Source organism: Mus caroli, chromosome 3 (genome assembly GCF_900094665.2).
Source record: "Mus caroli chromosome 3, CAROLI_EIJ_v1.1, whole genome shotgun sequence".
Classification (NCBI taxonomy): Eukaryota; Metazoa; Chordata; class Mammalia; order Rodentia; family Muridae; genus Mus; species Mus caroli.
The window spans coordinates 9,692,579-9,712,423 of record NC_034572.1 but is presented as its reverse complement, the minus strand read 5'-3'; the positions used below and the strand labels follow the sequence as shown (position 1 = coordinate 9,712,423).

At 37.3% G+C, this 19,845-nt stretch overlaps 1 protein-coding gene across 7 annotated transcripts in view; it reads right to left on the bottom strand.

Annotated features, from left to right (window-relative positions):
• Ralyl (RALY RNA binding protein like) overlaps window positions 1-19,845 on the bottom strand; it is a 677,233-nt gene that overhangs the window by 22,792 nt on the left and 634,596 nt on the right. For 4 of the 7 annotated variants that reach the window (XM_021157482.2, XM_021157480.2, XM_029475033.1 and 1 more), the window contains one exon: window positions 15,537-15,709. The exons of the other annotated variants lie outside the window; for them this stretch is intronic. In XM_021157482.2, the coding sequence (XP_021013141.1) occupies window positions 15,537-15,709 (173 nt within the window). The remainder of the gene's footprint in view (window positions 1-15,536; window positions 15,710-19,845) is intronic. 7 annotated transcript variants of the gene reach the window in all.

The following is a 19,845-nucleotide window of genomic DNA, read 5'->3' as shown; positions in this document are numbered from 1 at the left end:
TAGCATAGAATTATATCAGATTATCAAAAAAAGTTAATTTGAACATTCCTGAATTTATCGCACAAAATAAAAACAGAAGAAACATTTTACAATGCATTTTGTGAGACCACAATCACCCTGTTATAAAACAACATAAAGACTCAACACAAAAGAAATTACAGATAAGTTTTCATTACAAAGATCTATGTAAATATATTCCAGGGTATAATTGCAAACTGAATCTAAGAACCCATAAAAAGACCATTCACCATGACCAGGTGGGCTCTAGCCAAGAAATGCAGGGGTGGTTTAATATATGAAAGTCAGTAAATGTAATCCACCATATAAACAACCTGAAAGTAAATGTAACACTATTTGATTTTCTAATTTGATATTAAAATTTCTGTGGCAAAATCCAATACCCTTTCATGAAAAAAAAAAAGTCTTAGAAAGATTAAATTTGCCAGGGAATAACCTAAACATAACAAAGTCAAGTTACAGCAATACTATAGCCAACATCAAATTAGATGGAGGGTAACTCAAAGCAATTTAATAAAATCAGGTAAGGTGACAGTAAAATAAACCAGGCAAGATTGGCCACTCTCTCCATATCTATTTAATATAGGACTTGAAGTTTTAATTAGAATAACAAGACAATTGAACGTGATCAAGATATACAAATTGGAAAGGAAGAAGTCAAAGTCTCATTACTTGCAGATGATATGATAATATAATCAGTAATCCTAAAAGTTTGATGAGGAAATTCCTAAAGCTGATAAATACTTTCAGTGATGTGATTGATACAAGACTGACTCAGCAAAGTCAGTAGCCCTCCTACAAACAAACAGCAAATGGAATGAGAACGAAATCAGGGAAGGAAACAACAGCTTTCACATTAGCCACAAATAAAATAAACTATCCCGGGGTAACTCCAAGCAAGTCAAAGACTTATATGATAAGAACTTCAAGCCTTTGAAGAAAGATCATGAAGAAGATATCTCTAATATCTTTCCACCTTCTGAATTCAAGTAAATTCATATTAATCATCCTGTACAAGACTCAAGTCCATGTGGATCAAAGACATTAACATAAAGTCAAATACACTGAACTTGATAGAGAAGAAAGTAGGAAATAGCCTTGAACACATTGGCACAGGAGTTGACTTTCTGAAAACCCATAGTGTGGGAACTAAAATGAACAATTAATAAATGGGACATAATTAAACCGAAAAGCTTCTTTAAAGCCACTCTCAGAGTTGCAGCCTCCAGAATTGGGTTTTTTTTCCCAACTCCACATCCAACAGAGGACTAATATCCAAAATATATAAATAACTTGAGAAACTAGATATAAAAACCCAAATAATTCCATTAAAATGGGGAACATATCTAAGTAGAGAGTTCTCAAGTGGCTGAGAAACACTTAAATGTTCAACATTTTAGCCATAAGAGAAATGGAAATCAAAACTATTTTGAGATTCCATCTTACACTTGTCAGAGTGTATAAGATCAATAACACAAATGACAGCTCATGCTTATAAGGATGTGAAGAAAGAGGAACATTCTTCCATTGGAAGTGGGATTCCAAACTTTGTACAGCCACTATGGAAATCAACATGGCACTTCCTCAGAGAGTTGGTAATAATTGATCTCTTGAGCATATACACAAATAACCTTTGATTGAACTCAAGGACACTTTTCAACCATATTCATTGCAGCTTCATTTATAATAGCCAGGAACTAGAAACAAACTAGATGTCCACCAATAGAATGGATAAAGGAATTGTAATATATTCATAGACTGGAATATTACTTAGCTGTTATTAAAAAATAGCACCATGAAATTTGCAGGTAAATGGATGGAACTAGAAACAAATCATCTTGAATAAGATAACTCATGAATATGGTGTGTATTAGCTTAAAAGTTGACTTTAGCCATTAAGTAAATGAAAACTAAACTATAATGCATAGATCCATAGGTCTAATACCTAAGATCAAGAGATCTTAGGTAAAGAGAATAAGTCTGAGGAGGACATAGGGATCTCTCTTTGAGGGATGGGTGGGGATAGGTGCAGGAGGTCTGTTGGCAGAGAGGTGAGGCGGAGGGACATAGTGTGGGCAGCAGTGGCTACAATTGGTGGGGACATTTCCAGGGAGGTATGGAAAACCAGTGCAGTGGAAACTTCCTGGAATCTATGAAGGCGACTCAATGAGGAGCCCTAGTAATGGGGACAAGGAGTCTCAACTGGCCATTTCTTGTAGCCAGGCAACGCTTCCAGTGGAAGGACTGTGACACATTAAATTGTGTTGTAGTCCAAGGGGTCTCATGAAAAATCCGTAAACAACCTGGGCTGATGCTAAGACAAATGATTCCTCTCTGAAAACTGACCGCAGAAGCCCCATTGCCACGGACAACAACCATACAAATCACTGGGCTCAGACAAGTCAAGCTGGCACCTGCATAGATCCTTCCCCCGAACATTCTAGTCTCGTTGGTGCAGGAAGGTACTCAGCTGGTTACTGGAATAGAAACATGGACACCAACCCAGATACAAAACATTTCTATCCTGCCTGCAAAACATGGTCAGGCAATGGCGGCAAGGAACTTGGTAGAATAGCAAAGCAATGTCTGATTTGACTCTTGGAGAAGGAGGCCATACCCGACCCTTCTAGAGTGACTAAGAACACGAGACTAGATAGCTCAGAGACCGAGTGTAAAACCAAATACTACTAGTTTATAAGTAAGAAAGAGAGAGACACACACAGAGACACAGAGACAGAGAGACAAAGAGAGACAGAAACAGAGATAGAAAGACAGAGACAGAGAGAGATGGAGACAAAGAGACAGAGAGAGACAGAGACAAAGAGACAGAGAGAAACAGGGACAGAGAGACAGAGGCAAAGAGACAGAGAGAGGCAGAGACAGAGAGAGGAGGTAGAGGAGAAGAAAAGACAAAAATGGTACAATCTATCACATTTAGGGGGGCTTAGTCTTGTAGGCCAGTTTTCAAAATGAATATGAATCTGTTGTTCTTTTATCTGCAGTACATATCCGTTATTCGCCTGCATACACATTAGCTTGAAATGTATAAGATCTATTTTTTGGATACACTTAAGTTCTTTCCTGTGTCCGTGTTCTTTATACATTTTGCCTTTAAGAATCAGGGGTTAGAGGCAGGTTTACTTTCTGATTTGCTTAGTTAAACTTTGGAGGACATCCTATTTGCATTTTTACTACTCATGGGAGACAATTCTACAGCAGCAGTATAAAGGAACACAGCAGAATGAAGATGAGCTTCCAGGAGTTGCTGTTTAATCTCTAGTTTCCCCTACAGTGCCTTCAAGAGGATGTCCTTGGGAATGCTATAATAAAAACTGTTTGCTTCTATGTTTATGTAATTATCCCTAAGTCACAGAGGGAGCGCATCCAGTGTAGTAGTCGGAACATAATCCAATCACAGCTGACAGTAAAATATGCCTAAAACGATCAAAATAATATGGGCTAATTGAGGACAGTTTCTCTTTATTTTCCTCTTAGAAAGTATTTATTAACATTGGTGAAAGCTAAATGTACTAAAGAAAAAAATTCAAAATAAAATAAAGCCTGATAGATTTGCAAATCAGTGAAGCCAAAAGAAAAGAAAATTTAATTTGTTATAGCAATTTACGTCTGATTTATGTGAAGAACATAAAGACAGGAAGAAAATCAATAATTGTGCTCTAGGTCACTGCCATATGCGTGAATCAGTGACTCATCATGTGCTAAGATGGTCTTAAAAAGATGACACCTATCCCAGACAGAGAAAAGGGAGTTAGGGTTATCTACGTAAGGAAGAACAGCTTATGTGGTGAATTAAATTATAATTAATAGACAAAATATTAAAAAAAAAACAAATCCAATACCCTTTTATCCTGCATGCCATACAGTGGTAGGGTACTAAACAGTGTACAACAGTCTGGAAAGAGGAAAGACCAGCTCTACATGGACTTCCTATCTAACAGGCTATGCTGCAGTGGGTCTTCTAATGGAGAGTTTGTGGGTTTTATCTCCAGTCAGCGGCATTAGGAAGCTTTTGTAGGAGTTGTAGGGTTAGAATTGAGTAGTTATGGATCCTCACCAGGATAAGTGCAGAACAACATTCTGGGAAAGGCAGACCTCCACTAATTCACTTTTGATGTTGTTTGCTTAAATGTAATGGTGCAGTTTTGGTATTCCCACATGATATCAACCAATGGAGACTATTCTCAAGAAGAGAGCTGCAATATTACCTGAGACCCTTTCTGATTTGTATTTTCTAAAAGGAAAGTTTTTGCAGGCTTACTTCACCAGAGAAGTAACCTGTTTGGCTTTCCTTTTTTTTTTTTTATGTTTGTGAGGTAATGAACCCCAGTGTTTGTAACACTGATTATGCTTGAAAACCTTTATAAATCTCACTTTTCAAAGTTCTCATCTTTTTTTCAGTGCTGAGAGGTTTTACTTCTACAAAGGTTTCACCAAATGATCCTCCAAGTTCCACTGCTTTTCCAAAATAAACAAGCAACTCCCCAGCAGGCAGGTTATCCTAATTCTTTCCAGGGTTTCCCTCTCCCATACACTGTTCTCTCTCATGGAACCAACCTTGAGCTGACTGTGGAACTTCTTTCAACCTTCTCTTGTTATCTAGGAAACGAATATGAAAGTTGCCTGTAGGGCTCTTGTAAGAGTAAGTGAATTAGGTCTCGACTTGTGTCACTATCTTAATCTATGAAGCTTTTCCTTTAGTTAAGAACTGGCTCAAATATCCGAAACTTTGCTCCGGAGTTGGGTTATTTTGCTTCATCTGTGGCCTTGCATTCACAATGCCCTACTGCATGTCTCAGGTTAGTGCACCTAATGTACTGCTCTGTTACAGTCTGAAAGGCTACAGAACTCTCTGCTCCTTTTTTCTGGGAGAATTCCAGCAATCCTGCCTCATGTTTCAACACTTTAAAAACTGGAAATACCTGGCCCTTTAATAATTTGTTAGTATTTTAGTTTTGAAAGACCTTTTTCATTGATACTTCCTTTAAAACGTATTTGATGAATACAGGTACTTTTTCTAAATGTATGTCTGTGCATTATGTGCATGTCTGGTTCCTATGGGTGCTATGAATTGAACTCGAGTTCTCTGGGGAAGGAGTCAATGACAGTAATTGCTGAGCTTTTCTTCTGCAGCCTACAGTTGTTATTTCAATGAATAAATGGCTGGATGGGAAAGAAAATATGATTTCTAAGGATTCTTTTTTTTTTAACATACTCATAGTTTATAAAAGAAGTCGATGAACTTATGAAATTTGTACAGAAAACAAATCTGGAGCAAAGATAAAATTGAAAAATCATAAATCGTTGCTGACTCTGACTAGTACTGTCTGAAATACAAAGCTGTGAAGAGACTAAAGCTCTTTTGAATTAACTTAGTTGGCAACTACTAAACTGAAGAAAAATTTAACAAGACAAAATCAAAATACGTCTCAGAACACACTTGCTTGCTGAATGCATCCTTGTGAAATAAGAAATAAAGATTTTTAGCATTCTAAGGTTCCTTAAAAGATACAACACTCTGTAAAAAACTGAAATTTCTGGAAATGCAATAATGCTTTGTGGACTGCTTCACTTGCAAAAATAGAAAATTAGAGGTACTATCAGCTCCTAACTTCTCATGTGAATGGTATTTGGAGGTGGTGGTATGGGAGGAATAAGAGTCTGATAAAGCTATGTCAGTGAGACCATACAGTGAACTTTATAAAAAAAGGAGAAATCTAAACCACCTAGCTATTTTGTGCTCTGAAAAGCATCTAATACATTCCACGTAGATGTTAGCACCATGAACTAGGACTTTCTAGCTTCCAGAACTATATAACTAATCCAAACAAAACTTTTACCTTTATAAGCAACACAGCTTGCATATTTTGTTATAGCAACAAAATGGACTGAACAATGAAAATAGCAAAAATAATAACAATGATTAGAATTTTCTTGTTCACTTTGCACCAGTGGTTTTATAGACTATATATGATCCGTTTATTTCCTATCTAGAGGACTGTGAAAGGACAGGGATATAGCTCAGGGTCAGAGCACTAACCTAGCATGAAGGAATATCTTAGCCTAAGCACTAATTCTCCCATGTCTCATTCATTCATTCATTCATTCATTCTCTCTCTCTCTCTCTCTCTCACACACACACACACACACACAGAGAGAGAGAAACACACAATAAGACACACACACAGATTAACAAATATATGCACAGACATACACACAGACAGACATACACACAGGGAGATATGCAAAAAACAAACCTTATAATATAATTATAATATAGCTTTTTTATTCTAATTTACTACTACTACTACTACTAATCCCATTGCTAAAAGGAGTTAAATAATGTGCTCAAGGATAGCACATTTTCTTTTCTCCATGTAGGTTATCAAATAAAATTCAGAAAGTCAGTTGAATTTGAGGCTATTATAAATAAGAAACAAATGCTATCATATAAGTATGTTCCATGGGATAAATAAAATATGATTCTGTCAGAAACCTCTTCATTACTATTCTGAAATGCAAATTAACTATGTGGTCTGTATGTAATTGCTGCATCTGAAGACCCCGTGTCTCCACCAGTCCACAAATATCTGCCCAGACCACCAGGGAACTGTACATGCTAATTTCATCTACAGAAGCAGTTTCCAATTTATTCTCTTGAAAACTGCACAGCACCAAGATCTTCCTGCATCTGCCTTTGTTCCTGCTTCCCACAGTCTGAGGTGCTAAGTGGGGCAAGGCTGATAGCCCTGTGCCTGGAGGTCACACGACTGATGGAGATCACATGGCTGATGGTGGCTGAGGGGAGAGGATGAGGTACCAGCCAGAGAAGTGATTCCATCAGGTCATATGTGGCTTTGTGATATCAGTAAGTACTTGCTTTTAGGCAGGAGGTTATTGGTGATGTTTAAGTGGATCCATCTGGCCTGCCTTCAGCTTTCCAAACCCAAAGGCAGATTCTCAGAGAACAACCTGAAGGAAGCATAAGTACTACCATGAATAGGAGAACAGGCTGGACCCTGGGGCAGTAACTCAGCTTACTGTTCTTGATTGTGATGTTTATATTCAGGCATCGAATCTGTGGTCTGAATATGTTTCCAACATGAACTTAAGGCAGGGCTATTACTCTCCTAGGTTTAGTATAGAATGAGGTTTGGCTCCTTTGATACAGTGAGTCTGAAAGGGGTCCGACACCATCTGGCTTTTTTTTTTTTGGATGCTACTTATTTATTTATTTATTTATTTATTTATTTATTTATTTATTTTATTTTATTTTTGGTGGAGGTGGGTACTATGTTAGCTGAGAGCAACATCCTTCACAGAAAGCCGGGCTGGGAGGAAAGCAGGTAGTGGGAAGATAAGAGAAGCATTTAATCATACTTGATTCTGACTGAGTCGGTTCTCAACCCCCAGAAATGTCTAGAGGAGACTCTGAGGGGGGAAGGCACTGCGGCTGTGAAAAGGCTTGATATACAGCCACTCCTTCTACTATTAAAGCGCTGTGAGTAAAGTTACTATGCCAAGTTCAGTCGGACTTGGTAACATTGAGGTTACCAAAATTGAAAGAAGAGAAAGAAGATAATAAAATGACAACATAAAAAAGACACAAACACTTACCACAAAGACTTAACTAATTTCTAATTGCATCTTTGTAGCAGCGTCTCAAGACATTTCATTGCTTCCTCACAGCAAGCCTTGATCACACATGTAGTTCTTAACTCTGCTTTACAGACAAAAGCACTGAGAGGTCTCAGATACTCAGCTTCTAGAGTCACCGGGTTTTGAACTTATTTGGCCAAACACTGCAGACAGAGGTCTGGGTTATAAATATGCTATCTGATGCCAGGGGAGAAAATTTTCTAATGCACTAACAAAGTTCTGAAATTAAAACTATTTAAACTGTTAGCATCAGAAGCTGTTTACAGCCGGCTCCTGAACCTAGCAACAGTCATCTCTAGGTGGCAGGCTTGTACGTTGCCATGGCACCCGTCACACACCCCTCTGTCATGGCCCCTCTACCCATAGCTCTCTCTCTCTCTTCTTCACTTCTTCCCCCTCACAAACCCCTCAGAGGAGCCTTTGTTAAAGCCTCCCACACGAGACCTGCGCTGGTTTGGCCTTGATTTTTCCAGAATTGCGCAGTTTCATCTAACATTATGCAGAGACTCTCTTCCAGTAGCTTTCGTCTTCTGGTAGACTTCGATCACTTCCTTCTGCTTCTCAAACCACTTGAAAAGGTTAGAGAAGGACTTCTCCATGGAGTTCAGGTCTGCAGTAAGTTGGCCTCCCTATTTTAAAACCTTTTGGATTTTGTCTTCAGCCAGTTCTTTCTGTATCTCAGCCTCTTCCATTGATTTGTACCCGATCTTCTCAAAACCAACAATGATCTTCCCCATCTTCAAATAGTTCGTGTTGAAGTCATCATCCTTGCTTTGCAACTCCACTGCCTCCAGGTCTCTCTGGCTGTACTGCAGCACATCCAAAATAGGCGCAGCAGGGAGGAAACCTCTGTGCTCAAGGACACACAGCGGTGGGCAGACACAGGAACATCCAGAGCTACCGAGAAATCTAAGTCTACAAGCTTGGCTTTTATCAGATTTCCAGAGCCAGACTACTCTATCTTGTGTACTATTTGTCACTGGGACTATTGGTATTAGCCTCAAAGGACTCTCATTCATAAGGGGGTCAAATTTCAAGTACAAAACTGCTTCCTCCAGGCCAACTCCTTAACCCTGGAAGTTCCAAACTGCTCTAGATAATCCACTTCAGCGCCACTACCTAGAACTTCTGCTGGGTCTCTGAATTTTTTTTTTCTGTTTTGTTTTTGTTTGTGATTTTTCTTTTTCTTTTTTGGGGGGCAGGGAGTGGTGGTGTCCAAGACAGGTTCTAGTCCCAAATGGGAAGGCTCCAGCAGCGGCTCAATGGGAGGGATCACTAGCCTACTATCAAGCTTTTGCTTAGCTTCTCTCCAAACCCTCTTTGTTCTTCCTCTATCCCAACTCAGCTCCTTCTAGCTATGAAACCTCTACCAGATGACACTAACAATCTTTGATCCAGCTAACAAACCTCCCCCTTATCACTGTAAACTTGTCTTTGCAACCTCTCCTAATACCCCGGCCTCCTCAGCTTCCTGTTCTCACCAGACTTCCTGAGAGCCTCCTTGCTGGCTTCTCCAGACTCCCCCTCCCCTTCCTGTCATGCCAGCTGCAGGCCATTCCAGTTGTCCTACCTGCTTTCTTACTTCCCTATGATTTGTAATTCAAATAGGTTCATTTTCCTTTAGCTAATATTTTAATTTAAATGATAACAAAAGGAACAAAGGTAAGGAGAGCATCCAGGTGAAGAACTTCACCATGATAAAGAAAACTAAGATTAAAAAGAGGAGATATCTCCTAGCTTGCTTATAAACAAAGACCAAAAATATTGATCAGAATGATCTGTGCTTTTCATTTTTCAGTGATGTTTTACCACAATGCTTACTTTGAGTGTTATTCAGTTGCAGGATTAGATTGTGGTCAGATATTTCCCAATATGCACAGAAACTCAATAGCTAGAAGACTCAGGAGGTTTATTGCTTAATTGAATGTTTTGTTAAATCCTGGAGGATGAATTACAACATAGTAAGTACTCAGTCAGCATGCTTAAGTACCACATGCCCAGCCTGGTAATTCTTGACTCTTACTATCTTGATTAGGCTGCTTGTAGACATCAAAGGTAAAAGTCATTACAAACAGAATTCAGACAAACTTGAATTCTCTTTAATCCATTCAAATGCTTTTGCTCAGCTGTAATATCTCTAGGACATTGAGGGTTTTGCTTTGTGCGTTCAACACTCAGCATGATGCCTGAGTTGCTTCCCAGAGAGAGTCAGCCAGCACTGTTTGCAGCCACAAGGTAGTAGATATTACTTGGGCAGGAAAAATTTGCACTTGGGAAGAGCTTGTTTGTCTTTGTGAAGTAGCACAAAGCTAAGTGCTTTTTTTTTCTAGCTAATTTTACTTGTGATTCTATTAATTTCTATAAGAACAATATAAGTTAGATGGAAGTAAAGAAAGAGAATGGAAGCTGAACAGGAAACACCTTATTTGTGGATTTACCCATCCTGTCACATAAAATATATAACCATTTGCATTTTCTTCTTTGAATGTGTATGTGTGTGGTGGGGGTAGATGTGTGTCTATATATGTCATAGAAGCTACAGGGGGACTTTAATGCCCCTTGTTAACATTCTCTATCATGTTCTCTTCAGAAATAGTATCTTACTGAGTCTAGGGCAAGGCTGACACCAGTAAGTCCCTATGTCTGTCTTGAACCCGAGCGTTACATACACAACTATGCCTAGCTTTGACAGAGTTCTGAGGATTTGAATGCAGCTTATCGCAGCTTTGCAGCAAATGCTCTCACCTACCAAGTCATCTCCAAAGGGTTCAAACGTATTTCAATGTCAATTAAGTATTCTTTGAAAATATATAAGGACAGTGGAGGGTGATCAGAAATTTCATTCCTTGACAGAAGTACTACTACTGTCTCTTCAGTTTGTCACCTTTCAAGATGGAGCTCCCAGCCCCTCCTACCAGGATTCTTTACTGACTGTGCTCAATGGGTGCTATTCCATTTGTCTCCTAAGTGCTATTTCCCATGTTGCTCTCACTGACTTTCATTCTTTCTTATTCCTCTGGCCTGTGGCTGTAACAATCAGGAAATTCTTATCCTTTAAAAAGTAAGATTTTCATTCATTTTTTTTTCTTTATAGCACAAGCTCACGATGTTCATTTAATGAAACCTTGTAAATGTTTGCCGGTGGCTATATTTAAAGGTAAGAATAGAACGGCATTTTGATAGTGTGCATATAGCACATTAGTATGAAGTTTAATTTTAAATAAATTCCAATTTGCTTTTAGTGTTCTAATAATTAGTATAGAGTACTTTAGCACCATAGATTTTAGCTTTGGGGTGGTTTCTAATAAGTAATGAAGACTAAGACTGCTCTTTAGTGTACAAAGGGAACCTGTCATGTCTCTAAGACACTGAGATACTCAGATAAGAAGTGATTTTGCTAGATACATAGTTCCACATTTGAAGCAGTCAGTGCAACTATTTTTGCAAGTCTTCACATGACTATACTCCTTCTCAGTAGGTTTCTAATCATTCATGATTCAATTGACATGCAATTTGACGTGCAATTTTTTTCACTCAGTGGATATTCAGTAGATATTGCTTGGCAGCCAGTGCACATGTTCTCATCTCCTTCCACACAGGACCCGTCAGCCATAACACTAGCTCATTGTGTTGGACCTTAGTTGCTTTAGATTCAATCCCCACTTCCCTGTTCACTCTCCAGGAAAAGAATTGTGCTTCTGCTTGAGTAATCTCCTGGGCATTTCTGAAAGAGATTGTCTTTTCACTTCTGTCACCTGCTACTTTGCATCATCGTGTCATCTCTCTGCACACCTATAATATCCTCTGTTACAGCAAGAAAGAAAATTTGTACTTTTACTTCCATTTATTTGAGCATCAGGGATGAACTGTTTCATGTGGTTGGATAAGGAGACAAGCAGTATAAATAATACCGAGTGTCTTTTTGACTAATCATTAGGAGACAAACTCCATAATTTATATTTCTGTATGAAGTTCTCACCATTAACATATCTTCATTTATTTTATTCCAAATCCCAGGACAAAGTTCAGCATCATATATAATGGTATTTAATTATTTAGCTCCCCGAGCTTCCAATTAGAGAGCAAATCTTAAGTGGTCAGTCACTTTGTTAAGACCCGAACTTATATACAGGACTGCATGATCAAGTTCTGTCCCATTAGACATGTTGCTTCTCTGACTCATGACTACGCAGAGATAAGGTCAGATGTAATAGATTTCAGATTTGGGCTAGGAAGATAATTTAGCGTGTAAAGTTTCTGCTATACAAGCATAAGGACCTGAGTTAGGATTCTCAGCACCCATGTGAGAAATTCAGGCAAAAAGAATGTAACTCTAATGCAAGAGTGGAGATAACAACGGGAAGATCCCTACAGTCCTCTGACCAGACAGTCTAGCCAGTACATGAGCTCCAGGTTCAGTAGTGAGACAGTCTGTCTCATTACATAGAGTGGAAAGACAGCAAAGAAGACAATATTGATCTCTATCCCCTATGACAACTTGCAGGCACAGAGATGTACCTGAACATACATGGGCTTACCTACATAACACTGCACACACATATGCACACACATATGCACACACGCACACAAGTACATGAAGAAATTTCGGATTTAATCTTACATTGTAGGACACAATAAGCTTAAGACTCAATAAAGTTATTTGTTTGTTATTCTATTTGACTAGGTGAGAGATCTGGGACTAAAACCAGATATGCAACCTCTTGTTTGTCAGTTGAGGAAATACCTCAGTCCCTTAGTTCTTTGAGTAGTTGGAATGATATCATGACAGTTGAGATGATCTGTTCCTCACTTGGTTCTCAGTTCTTGGGGCTTTCATCTGTGGTGACTTTTGATCCTGATACCTCCACTGTAATCCCCTATGAATCAATCATGTTATCACACATACTTCTGATCTCAACACTGAAGAGGGTAACTCGATCTTATCCTATTTGCTCCATCCCATTTTCTCTATTCCTTAACCACTTTGGCACTTTTCTTTCCCCTGTGCAGGTTCTGAGGAGCTACTTTTGTGTAATTCTTCACGTGGGTTCTATGGCAACAGCAAGCAGCAGGAAAGCCTTTCATATTTGTCTTCATTTTGCATCTGTTTTCTTTAGAGGGGGCTGGGAATACATTTCCACTTAATTTTGCACACACACACACACACACACACACACACACACACACACACATATATATATATATATGTTCATATATATATATGTATATATAATGTTCAATCATGCAAGGAGGGTCTGTCTCAAAATTGGTGACACTCAAGTTATCTCATCCTCTTTTGGGGGTTAGCGAAAAAAGTCAAGACTAACCCAAGCATCGTACTGTCAATTTTTACATTTTTTTCTCTACATTCCCCTCAAAAAGACACCTGAAACTCTCTAGTCCTCATACTAAGCCTGAAGCTTTCTGACTTCTAGGAATAGAAAAACCTCTCAGACAGATCAGCCTTGTGAAAAGCCCCCTCTTATGTAAGTCCAAATATTTCAGGAGAACCAGACTGATTCTCCCTGTGACAAGGGTATCTCTAGAACTACCTGAAGAAGTAGAACAAAAGTAAGAGAAGCACACAGGCTACCAAGAACTGCTTAGCCACATAGAACCCCTTCCCCTCCCCCAGTTCTTCCTCTATGTAAACTAGAAGTTCAAGTCATACCCAGAATGGACTGAATGCTTGGCTTTCCTTCATGGACATCTAAGTTATAAGAGTTTCCTGTTATTTCCTGTTATTTGCTTCATCTAGGGATGGGACCAATCCAGACTGAAAAAGACTCTAAAGAGAAGAATGAATTGGGCCAAGATATTTCTGTTGGATATGCAACTCTCATTAGGGTGTGATTTAGAGGCAAAATTAATAAATAGGAAAAGAGGAAAAATAATATCTTTTCATTGTCATAATAACCATGTATATGGGTGACAATGTTTACTTAATGAAGAAGACATGGAAAGGCAGCAGAAAAAAACTTAACAATATTCTGGCCATGTTGTCTGGAATATTTATTGGATGGTAGTATGGGATCAGTCATGGTTAGTTAATAATAGTTAATAATAATTAAAAGTACTGTCAAGTAATGAGAAATAGAAATGTAGATTTAGAGATCTTTAGTCTGTGGAAAATACTTGAAGCTCTGATATTCTATGAGTTCAACTTGGGAAAGTGACAGAAATAGTAAGTACAACGTTCTGTCCTACTAAAATGAGGACTATGTAGGGGATATGTCTAGCAAAATAAGCTGACATTGAAGTCATGTTAAACAGTGGAAATCTCAGAGAAGAAGGAAGTGGCTAGTTACACACAACCCTGCTGAGAAACAAATGAAGAGAGGCAGCCATTGGAAAAGCACCATGAGATCCTTCTAGCAGATCCATCAAAGGAATCCTGAAAGAGATGTCAGGTGAGAGCAAGCCCGGAGATGATGTTACTGCGTTAGGGTTCTGTCTGCAAAGACACTGAGAAGCCTTTATTTATTCATCCTTCTTGTCTTTGATCAATACATTTCATTATAATTCTAAAACACTGGGCAGACAGCATATTTTGAAAACCTCAATCTGAAATGACCTTTTAAAGAAAACATGGTAATTGTTGGAAGTTTATATTTGAAAAGCTTAAATGAATGTCCCATTGCATTTAAATAAAGTTGGATATTAAAAATCAATATAGAATCATGATATATTACAATTTCATTGAATTGATTGATAGGTTTACCACTATATCACACAACAATGACAATAACCAAAATATAAAGATAGGTTTTATAATAAATGAGAATATAATATTACCTGGAAGAACCTGTTATTATTTATCTAGCAAATATATTTATATATAATATGTGAGTCAGATCATCTATAAATATTGGATTAATCACATATTCGACACATACCTAGACACACACTCACACACACAAATATTCACACTATCCTCCATCATTATTAATCAGTTTCTTTGAGATATAATATTTAATTTTATGGTCGATAAAATATCAACATGTTTTTACCAAGTGTCTGGTGTAGTTGTCAAGGAAAGGGTATTTGCAAATGAACAGTGTACTAATTTCAACGTTGTGGAAATAAAACTTTAAAAAAAATCAGGTGTTAGCTAAATCCTCAAACAAGAATAATTGATTGTCAAGCAGTGTTGGCACTGGAAATGATGAGGTGACAACATACTAAGGGGTCACCATGGAAGGCCCATTGTGGAGAGGATAGCTGTGGAGAGGATAGTGAGTGTGACTACTATCAGTAAGTAAAACTACGAATTAAAGGAAGCCCAAAGACAGGGCTCAGTGGGTAAGTCCTTGCTGTAAAGACTGACAACCTGAGTCTTCTAAATGGTGGGAAATGAGAACTAACTGCAACTTGTTCTCAGATGTGCATACATGTGTGAAAGCATGTGTGTACATGCATAGACAACATAAGTAAATGTATAAAATTTAAACAGGTTTGAAAAGGAGGTTTCATGTGTCTAGCAGGAGATGGTTTCTGTCACTAGCATATTATATCTGCCCACACATTTAACTGTACAAATGCAAAACCCATGATGAAGAATGAAGGGAAAAAAAGTCTTTCATTTGGGACATTATGTATACCTAGTATTCTATATAGTACTTATATTTACATTCATTTCACACTCATAATTGAAATTAATAAAAAAATGATTGAGCACTTGCTGCGTGCAAAGCACTATACTGATGTTCCCTCAAACATATTGATACAGGATTCAAAAAATGCCTCAAATGATTTAATTCTTATTTTAGAATGAATGGATCGATCAAGTGCTATTGCTGTCACCCAACAGATGTGGACACATCCAAATGTCGCATTCCTACCAGCTCGTGACCCCCATCTTCATCGAAGTCCTCCTCTACCCCATCAGTCATCTCTCCTCCATCAGCTTCTTGCCCTCCTTCAGCAGGCTCCTCTGTGGAGTGGTCTGCATTCTCTGACACACATTCGTCTTGGATCAGCTCTATACTCTCCTCCAATTGCTTCTTCTGAGCTTCTAGGAGGGGAGAAAGCAGAGGACCACTACCTTGGCTTGCTAGTAAGTCACTTGTAAAAACCGAAAAACAAAAAACAGGGAACTTTTAAAAGGGGTGAGCTGTGAACAGCATGTAAAAGATAGGGATATTTTCAGTAATTTATTCAGTCCTTGAATTACGCGCATACATCTGTGTGTGGTCACATGTAAGCAAATTTATTTAAAACTGAAATTGGAAAAAATGAGGGTCTCTAGATGGTAGGATTTATAAATAAATATTTACATTAACAAACTGATCTTCCTAAGTACTTCACTTTATATGAGACTCAAAGGATAGTCTCTGATTGAAAAGCTCTTATGTCAGACTGTCAGGATTTACTGCTTGGAATGTAGTGCTTTAGAAGGAAGAAATGATTGACCTGCCATGTGCCTATTCTCTCTCTCTCTCTCTCTCTCTCTCTCTCTCTCTCTCTCTCTCTCTCTCTCTCTCTCTCTCTCTCTCTCCCTCTCCCTCTCTCTCTCTCTCTCTCTCTCTCTCTCTCAAATATAAGATAAATGTTTCCTAAGCTTTTAAAGTTTGACACAGAAAATAGAAATGCTAGTATAGTGGTTTGCAAATAGTAAGTGCTCAACAAACGAAGCTACATGCCACAGTAACAGAACTCACTCCAGTTTTCCAGGATTGGTACACCACAATCCTGGAATGCAGAAGTTCATACATGGAATTAATGCTGACAACCTCGTAGGTATTTATCTATGGGCTTTTCTTCTCCTGTGAAGCTTCAAAGAAGCACTGGACACACAGATCATATCTTGTTTCTCTTTCTGCAACTTCCCCCTTGTGATAACAACTCTTAAAAGTTATGCTGTTTTCATCAATTTTGCTTACTGTTATTTTATGAAAGTGTCATTCTACTAGTTGGCTTGAGCTTTCAACAGGCTTCATGTTGGGCTTGCTTACTCATCTTTCATGACAGTAAATATACCTTAGAGAGTAAACATCAAGGACACCATTTCCTATTTTTTTCATAAGGTGTGTTAAGAGGAAACTAACCAATGATCTATAAATTTTGATTAAATACAATAAGCATTTAAAAAAGTTTATTATATAAATATATGGGTAACTTTTCCTACACTTTGCTGAATATCATCACAGTAATTTCTTCTATAAATAATTTTTCTATAAGTAATTTCTTCTATTAATAAATTCTTTCATTTTAATTCTACAAATAAGAAATATGATTAAAAATAGGCAGATAGGTAAGGCGTGACCTGCCTGCTTCCAGATGTCAGTGTTCCAATGGTATTTAGGTTACTTAGTAGCGCTGTAAATATCAAGTTTTATTCTAAGTATTGCCATATGATTATATCACATAAATACATAAATTTTGCCCTGAATATAAACAATGTGTAATGTGGAAAATATTTTATAGACTGCCAAAAATGGCATAAATGTATATAATTGCATCAAAAGGAGATATTACATTCTCATTTTATGTGTATATATATATATATATTATATATATTGGTGGTTAAAAATCTTGCATATATCAGGCCTTGTTTCAATAAAATTATAATTATAGTACATAGTTATAGTAGGCATCTTAAAATGGCCTACTTCTTTCCTAATATATCCACAGAATCTATGTATAATATTTTCCATGTATTTATTAGCCTTAAAGATAGCATTACAGCATGTAGTCAGTGTGGGCTTTGAGCCCAAGAGGGGCTTTATCTCCTCATGTATGTATGGCATGCTGATAAAGCTGTGGGACTGTAGACTTTTTCTTTTTCTCTGAAGGTTATGGGATTTAACCATGGAACATCCTCTGAGGCTTATAAAGTAGTTACTATATTGCTAATCAAAAGTATCTTGTTTTCTTTTTCTAAATCTAGGTAATTCTTACCCACATTAAATTGGATCTTCTGTTCTCTTACCGATGTCTCAGTGTTTGAACTCTGTAGGAAATATGACCACATTCCTCTCAAACTGTTTGCCAGACCCATAGTAGCAATAAAGAGATGTTCATTGCAAACTGAGATTTATTTTCAGGTAATTGATTGATATGACCTTTTATTATTTTATATGCCATACAAGTACAAGTGATGATATAAGTTATTGGGATATAAGACATAGGGTGCATATTTTTGCTTGTTACTATTCCTATGAATTGTAGTTTCCTTTTCTAAAAGGTAAGCTAAAATGTAACATTGAATTCTTAAAATAGCATTTTTTTTTGAATGACAAAAATATGTGACTGTGCCTTTTAACTCCTGGGACCACAAAAACACATGAGCATGAAAGCTCAAAACAATTCTAAAGTGAAACCTTTATTGATTATTTGATTACTATACAAATTGCCCTTGTCAAAAATCTCTAGTTATCACTTTTTTTTTTTTTTTTTGGTTTTTCGAGACAGGGTTTCTCTGTATAGCCCTGGCTGTCCTTGGAACTCACTTTGTAGACCAGGCTGGCCTCGAACTCAGAAATCCACCTGCCTCTGCCTCCCGAGTGCTAGGATTAAAGGCATGCGCCACCACGCCCAGCATTAGTTATCACTTTTAAGAACATATTGAAGAGATAATGTTGTGCCTTGGCTTTCTCATGGCCTTCCTATTTCTGTTTAAACAAACATATATTAAGTTGTTCGCTGTCTCTTATATATACTATATTATATATATATATTTTTCCCATGGAGAGTATACTTCAAAGACAACAGTTTATTAATACAGTTCAAGGTTGGAAAGACAAACCTATAAGCTATCCTCATCCATTCATTCATTAACTTGAAAGCTTAAATGTTTAGGAGATAAAATATGAAAAATATAAAACCCTTAATTATGATGGTAATCAATTCATGGGAGTTTAACAGAAATGAGGCCAGTCTGCATTTTTGTAAGGTAAGGTGAGCACAGGTCATTGGCTCAGTGGGAAGTGTCACATATACAGAACAATTATAGGATCCATGAATAAATCACACATGAAAGTACAGTTGTTCATTAAGCTGCTGTTTTGCACCTAGATGATCAATTTTGCTCTCTCAAAAAATCTTGTTGAAGTCGAAGTAAAGGAACTAGTTCTTTAACTTTGAATATTTAACTTATTTCTTTTAGGAATGAATAGCAGTGTTTGGTTAATCTAAGTTTTGTAACATTTGCTTTATCTCCATAATTCTTTTTGTGTGAACATATAGGAAGAGGCATATGTATGCATTGTGTGTGTGCATTCATATTTATCAGTAGAGATTCTATGTGGTAGAAGTAATTGTATCTATCTTTTCTTTCCTCTTTTTCTTTCAGTTTTCTAGCTTACAGTCTTACATGGAAACATTTTCTGAATATATTCATGAATTTTATGGAATAAATTAATAAAAACCTCTGTCTCCATTTCAATTCTTCCTACAAAAGTAAAATGGCAGTTGCATTTGGCACCATAGTAGCAAATTAGAAGTTCTGAAGAATCAAACTGAAGGTTGCTGCTACATCCTGTCCCAAAGCCAATCACTAGGAATCAGGTGGACTATGGAGCCTGAAGTACCCTTAGAAAACTTTTCATGTATGTATTGACAGTTCTGCAAAAGAAAAAGAATAACCCTCTCTGTTGGGTTATTTATGTTAAAGTGATGGATTACTTCTTGACCATAGAAATGAGTTAGTATTACAATTTTGTTTAGACGTATGGACAAGGACTGCAAAAGCTAACCGTTAATGTTAAATATAAAATCCAGTGATATCTAAATTATAAGATTATTACAGAAAGAAAATATTTATAGTGACCACAAGTTAGTGCTACAGTGAGTTCTAAAGTGCTGAGCATGCAATCGCCTTAAGCATTAGTCCTTGGAACATGCTTCGGTAAAATAGTATTGCTCATTTTATACAAAGGGAAACTGAGGCATAAATAAAACATGTAAGAGTAAGAATCCAGAGGAAGACTTTTGCCTCAACAGCCTCTGCTCTCTCCTAATGAGTCATAGGATGCGGAGGCATTTATCAGACATGTAGGGAAAGGATAGTTTGAATTGCTTCAAATAGAAAATAATCTCCAAGTTCAAGAATGAAGAAATATGTTCAGTTAGGGAGCATATTTTAGTCAAACAATGATTATCAAAGGAAAAATGCCAATGATTGGTATTTCTTTTTTTTTTTTTTTTTTT